At 50.5% G+C, this 6,000-nt stretch overlaps 1 protein-coding gene across 1 annotated transcript in view; it reads right to left on the bottom strand.

The window, feature by feature from the left end:
* Positions 1–3,055: 3,055 nt before the first annotated feature.
* Positions 3,056–6,000, bottom strand: part of PAX5 (paired box 5) — a 129,265-nt gene continuing 126,320 nt past the window's right edge. Inside the window, 1 exon segment of the mRNA XM_086479330.1 lies at positions 3,056–3,132. Coding sequence (XP_086335456.1) covers positions 3,056–3,132 — 77 coding nt within the window.

The raw sequence follows: 6,000 nt of genomic DNA, 5'->3' as shown, positions 1-6,000 counted from the left end.
AGAAGTACGCACTCAATGGGCCAACTCTTACTGGCCTTGTAGTCCCAGCAGATATGAGCGAGCCATGGCTGCCATGTTTTGGGAGATGGGCTGGGCGCAGGTGCCCGCCTTGCACGTGCAAGGGTGGAAGTTTGGGGTTTTCCCTCTGTGGCTCTGACTGGGACGTGTACACTGCCTGTCCACCCACAGTGCCCCTGCCTGCACCCCGACCATCAGGATGGAGCCCACCACCGTGTACGGCAGGGTGGCTCTGGGCAAGAGCCGCCCTCAGGGAGTCCTGGTGAAAGCCTTAGGGCCAGCCAGGCCTGAGCACCTCGGGTCGCTTCATCCAGCAGTGTCCGTGCATCCTTTGGAGGAAATATGCCCGCTGTGCCTTTCCTACGTCCCCAGCCCAACCCCAAGCGCTGCCAGCCTGAGCATGCTAATATTGGCCGAAGTCTCGTGTTTGGTCTTCTCAATGTTATCTGAATCAGCATACGTCACACAAGCCACGCCACTGAGGAATCAAATCAAAGAAACGTGTTTGCAGGGTAGTACATAGAGTGGGTGAAGGATCCACACACCGTCGACAGGAGCTGCTATTCCCTCACTGGGCAGACAGAAACACTCGTTTTAGCCCAGCCTGGTCACCGAGTGGGTGGTGTCTCAGTAGCTGGTGCAGCTCAGCCCAACTCTGCTCCGGAGCCATCACCTGTACCCTCGCCACCTGCGGTCAAACCCTTATTTCTTTTCTTTTCAGCCCAGGCACAGGCTGAAGGGATGGCCTCATCCCTTCCTGAGCTCACAGAAAAGGTGTGTGCCCAGGTGTGTGCAGACCATGCACAACCTTTGGCCAGGGGCTTGCATGGAGTCCCCATGTGACCAGTGTCCAGGGACAGAAACGCCCTTTGCAGCTTTGTCACCAGGGTGCAAGCAATCACAGAGTGCTCAGTACGGGACGACACCAAAGTGATGCTTCAGAAGGTTCCCTCTGTAAATTGTCCATGCTCTTATTTGTCTTCAGTTAAAAACAGGTGTGTGTCAGCTATTAATCGCTGAAAGATGAAAAGTGGGACTTTTCTTACTGGTAAGTTTGTCACAAAACTTACGTCTGGGTTAGGGACACAGTTTGAAGGACTCTGGCCAAGATCCCTGATGGGCTCTGTGAACATCTCACTGAAATACCATTGAGCTGGTGGGACCTGGGTCCCTCCATGGCTTTTGAGGATCTGCCCTGGAAGAGATGGCTGTGGTTCAATAGCATGAGAAGATGCCACTGGAGTTGGAGAGGAAGCTTCTCAACCAGTTGGTGGCCACCAATGACACCAGATGGGCAGCACAAGCAATGAGGTGGGGAGGGAAGAGAGAGAGGAGTGTTAACTCACGAGCTGCCATTTCAGAGAAATGCTTGTACAGCTGGAAGCAAGTATTTGTACTTGAATGTTCATCCATGGGAACGCATCTCAGGTTCAACACCAACAACCCTTCTTCAGCCTGGGGACACACACAGGCGAGCACCAACAGGACGCCTCTGCAGCGCCTGTGCTGCTCTGGGTGGATGAGGACGGCTGGGTCAGGAGTAAGGAGGCTACAGCCAGATGTTCATCTCACCAGGGCCACGTTACTTCTCCACTGCCCTCAGGAGGAGCGATGGGGTCATTCCCGTCATCCATACATGACAGGTTGGCTGCCCCTCAGCCTGGGGCAGGGGAGGCTTCAGGGAGAAATCAGAAGTTCTCCTGGCTCCAAGAAGTGGCAGTGATTGCTGTAGCTGCTTAGGGGGTTGTTTGTAGCCGCTCTCCTCTCTTCCTTAGCCCCAGGAAGTCACACATCAAAGGACATGTCGCTATTAGTGCTCCCTCTCCAAGTGGGAGGGAAGAAGTGTGGAATTAATGGGGCAAAATCCCCCACCCCCAGTGCACGTCTGGACTATGGAGGCTTGAATTTTAAATGCCTTCACTGAAAAGCACAGACCCCCAAAACGAGCACCTTCCCCTCTGGTTTGCCTCAGGAAGAGCATGTGGCCACCCCCACGCACGGGACGCCCTGCTCAATGCGTCTGGTTAACAAAAATCATTACCGTGGTATTTCTCCCCCTTCCTCTCAGGATGTGCACAATTGGGTTTTAGCACACAACCTATTGAGATGTACATAAGGTGTCAACTGTTATTTAGGAATTCCTCCTTGGATGCTGCTTAACTTGAAACCAGAGAATTTGTTTCAGTGCTTATTATGAAGACAAATGAACGTAAATTAATATTAAGCAGTAAAATGTCACAAAACTGCCCATGTCTTTCAGTTGCCCATGTGTTTGATACCAGCATATAGCATGATCACACATGACTGTCAGATAGGATGCTCTATACAGAAATAACATCAGCCCGAAATATAGCCACAATGAGTGTTAACCTGGTTCAAAGTTGCTTAAAGCTTACTGAATTCTTTGAATCAGTGCACCAGTTTCAAAACACATTTTCAGATGCGTTTTGAGTTCATATTTGTACAATGTTGCTGCTTATGCTCAAGCCACTCTTATAGTAATACAAACAAGCAAGTATTTACAGTGGTGCTTGTGTAAAATTGAGCAGACTGATTTTTTCTTTGCCACCCAAAAAAAAAAAAAAAAAAGAAAAGAAAAGAAAAAAAAAAAAAGAAAATTGCCTTGAGTCTCACAGCCTGTTTCACTGTGCAGCAAGAGGAAGCCGCCCCGAGGGGAGCTGCTCACACCTCTTCGTTATCCCCAGATACAGCCGTGGCACCCACAGGCGATTAAAGCAGTAGCCAGACGGCTGCAGAAGACATGAAGCTACTGCGCGGTTTTGATCACACACAGTGACAGGAGAACCGCTTCCTCCTGTTTCTTTGCTCGATCCGAGACCCAGTCAACACGACCAGATTTACGAATACAACAACAATCAGTTCACCAAGTTTAAAGAGCGAAATTTCAATTAGCATGTTCCTACTAGGTTACTTTCTCCTTCCCTTGCGGCGCGGCTGGCGTGGCTGCAGCAAGGTGACTCGTCGCGGTTGTGCCAGGCAGTGCATGCAGGCGGTGCCGGCGCCCCGGGCTCCGGCGTCAGTGGCGGTCGTAGGCAGTGGCAGCCGCCGGCGGGGCTGCCCCGCGGGCTGCCGCGCTGTAGTAGTATGGGGAGCCTGCAAGAGGAGAGACGGCTGTGAGGAAGACAAAGGTGGAAAGGTGCCAGCTTGCAGCACGCCGAGGCGGGTGGCAGAGAGGTCTCCAGCCCGGGCTCAGGCTCACAGCAATAAAGGCCGGGTAATTAGAATAAAAATCACATTCACGCATTCTGCACGAGAATGGTGCTACCATTGCTTTGCATTTCTGACAGCTGCAGGGTAGCTGGTTCCCTTCCTTCACTCAAAACATTAGTTTCATTGACTTCACCACAAAAGTGAACTACTTTTCGGAACGGAAGGTCAAAGTGTTCCAGTTCCAACACGTTACCACACTCTGACTTCTCTGATTTAGTTTTCCCCTTCTTTTAACAGGAGGAGGTTGAACCCCCAAGCATTCAACATATTCCACTCGACCCAACAATAATCCGCCCTTTTCTCAAACTACTTCTACCAGGAAATGACGCCCTGGATTTCACTTAGCTCTAGCAGTAACCTCGGAGCTCCAGAACAAAACACCAAGTTTGTGCTGCCAGATCTGCTTTGGGATCATGACACTGTGCCAGCATCTGCCTGGACAGGGAGAGTCTTTCAGCATCCAATACATTTGGTGAAGGGAAAAACTGTCTTCAGAAAATATTGGTGACTTTCCCCTTCACTTGGTAACAAACTTCAACCCAGAAAGTAGTTTACAACTACCTCCAGTAAATAATGCCTCATCCAACAAAGTACCCGATGCTCCATATCACAGCTTTTGAAACGGACACTTAAGCCTCAAACTGATCAAATTTCTGCTCTATTTTTTGATTGAGTACATGCACTACACACCTGAATGAACTAAGCAGGTGAGGCTTAAAGCTTTGAAGACTGATGAACACCGAGGCACTCCTCTACCAAGACAAGGCCTGAAAAACATCAGCAATGACTTTTCTGCCTTGCAGGGCTAAGTGCTGGTAGACTGGGTGATCACCAAAGGATCACCTGGAACCTGGACCGTTTGCTTGGATGAGGAAGAGTCTTTGACTTCAGAGAGATACCAATCTGTCCAGAGAGCACCAGCTATTGAATACCGTCCGAGTGCGCCAGACAGGAAACCAGCTCTGATTTGGTGGAAGAATAGAGTTGGGAAAAAAAATTTTTCAAGGCATTACCGATTCAGTTTCCAAGTCACCAGCAGTTTCACATGCATGAGATGCAAGACACACTAAAGTGCAAGGGCTGCTGGCTCAAAAGTCCAAGCACAGAGTGCCAGTTGCATCGCCAGCCTCTAAGAGAAAGCCTATGGATATTTACTGTTAACCATCGGCTCAAGACGGTCATATAATTGCAACACATACGGTTTTCTTCCTCTTCTTCCCAAACAGTCCTGGGTGAGCTGCCTGGAGAGCTCTCCAGGCCTGGTGAAATAAGCTGTGCTGACAGAGAGGACACACCGAGAAGACAGCCCCACCACCTGAAACACCTCCTAAAACGATGGGCTATTCTGCCCTACCTCGCTGTTGGGGATCCACTGGGATCCACCTCACAGGCAAGCCCACCTGTTTGTGCTAGGCTGCTTGTGTCCTGAATGCATGTCAGGAAATCAGCTCGGGCTTCCTCACCAGCCTCCTGCTGCTCATTTCCAAGGGAGCACAAGCCAACGCATCCCAAAAACAGAGCTCATCCAACAACTGCTAGCGTGTGGCACATGCAATATGCTCCTCAGCACAGCCACAGAGAAGAAATTTCTTTCTCATAATCAGAATCCTACCACAGCATGTGATACTCTGCTGCTGCAACCCCAATGGGTCAGAAACAGTGGGGTCTGGCTACAGCAACGTGGCTTCTGCACCGGTCAGTGCTGTGGCAGCAAGGGAGCTTGTACACAGCAGGGCCTGCGTTGTCCTCAGAACCATCATCAGTGCCCCAGACATCCCAACTTAAATATCGTGCAAACCTACTGCAAAGGGCTGGGTTTAAAGAAGATAAACCAATCTTCAGGACTGCAGTCTCAGTTGTCTAGAAGGGTAGTCCTATCATACACAAGAGTAATTCAAGGCCATCCGTGAAACCACTGGCCAAGCTGAGCATTTGCAAAGATGTCTGCAGAACTTTAGGCAGGAGCCCATCTCACCTAGGTTTATTAACTAAAAGGTAAGTGTATTAAGCCATAATCAACAGTGGCAAAGCAGATCCCTTCAGAGGGTCATCATCCCTTTTATGCTTGCACAAGCACAGAGCTGATCAGCCTTGCATTATCTGCTGCAAGCACCACAACCACTGTCCTGGGCTGGATGGATGCTCCTCTTCCACATAACTGACATCAGGTAAACAAGCCCCAGCCTCAGGAACTGTATTTCGCAGAGGAGAACGCCGGAAAGCTTCACAAGGACAGTGAGCACCATTCTCATGGGTAGCCTAAACAAACTGCCATCTACTGTATTGCCAAATTCAAGCAATTAAAAACATGGAAGACTTCCTTGGACAAATGAGGCCGTCTTGAATGAGCAAAGGAAAGCTGGACAGCTCACCAGACTTCGAAATGTGCATGCCCCGTCTAGCTGGAGTTTTGGTGGTATTCTCTGTATCCAGTGAACTTCGTGCCATGCTCTTGGGGGTGTCCCGTTTGTCAGTCCATGTTCCCTCATGGCCATTCCTCCTCCCTACAAGTGTTTGGGGATCACGTCCCACTGCAGGGCAGGCAACAACCAGGCGTAAAACAGCTCGCAAACTCGTGAAAAGCTGGGTGGAACTGCTGTCCTCACCCACCACAGCACCAGGAGGTCGATGAGGAGCAGGGGGTGGTGGTGCCCAGCTCCCAGGCATGACTGGAGCAGAGAACCCCAGTCCCTGCCAGCGCTGGCACCAGCACTGGCTGTGGCAGCTCAGCTCAGGCAGAGAGGTGGCAAA

This window comes from Leptosomus discolor, chromosome Z, assembly GCF_034619465.1.
Source record: "Leptosomus discolor isolate bLepDis1 chromosome Z, bLepDis1.hap2, whole genome shotgun sequence".
Classification (NCBI taxonomy): domain Eukaryota; kingdom Metazoa; phylum Chordata; class Aves; order Leptosomiformes; family Leptosomidae; genus Leptosomus; species Leptosomus discolor.
This window is presented reverse-complemented; position numbering and strand designations above follow the sequence as displayed.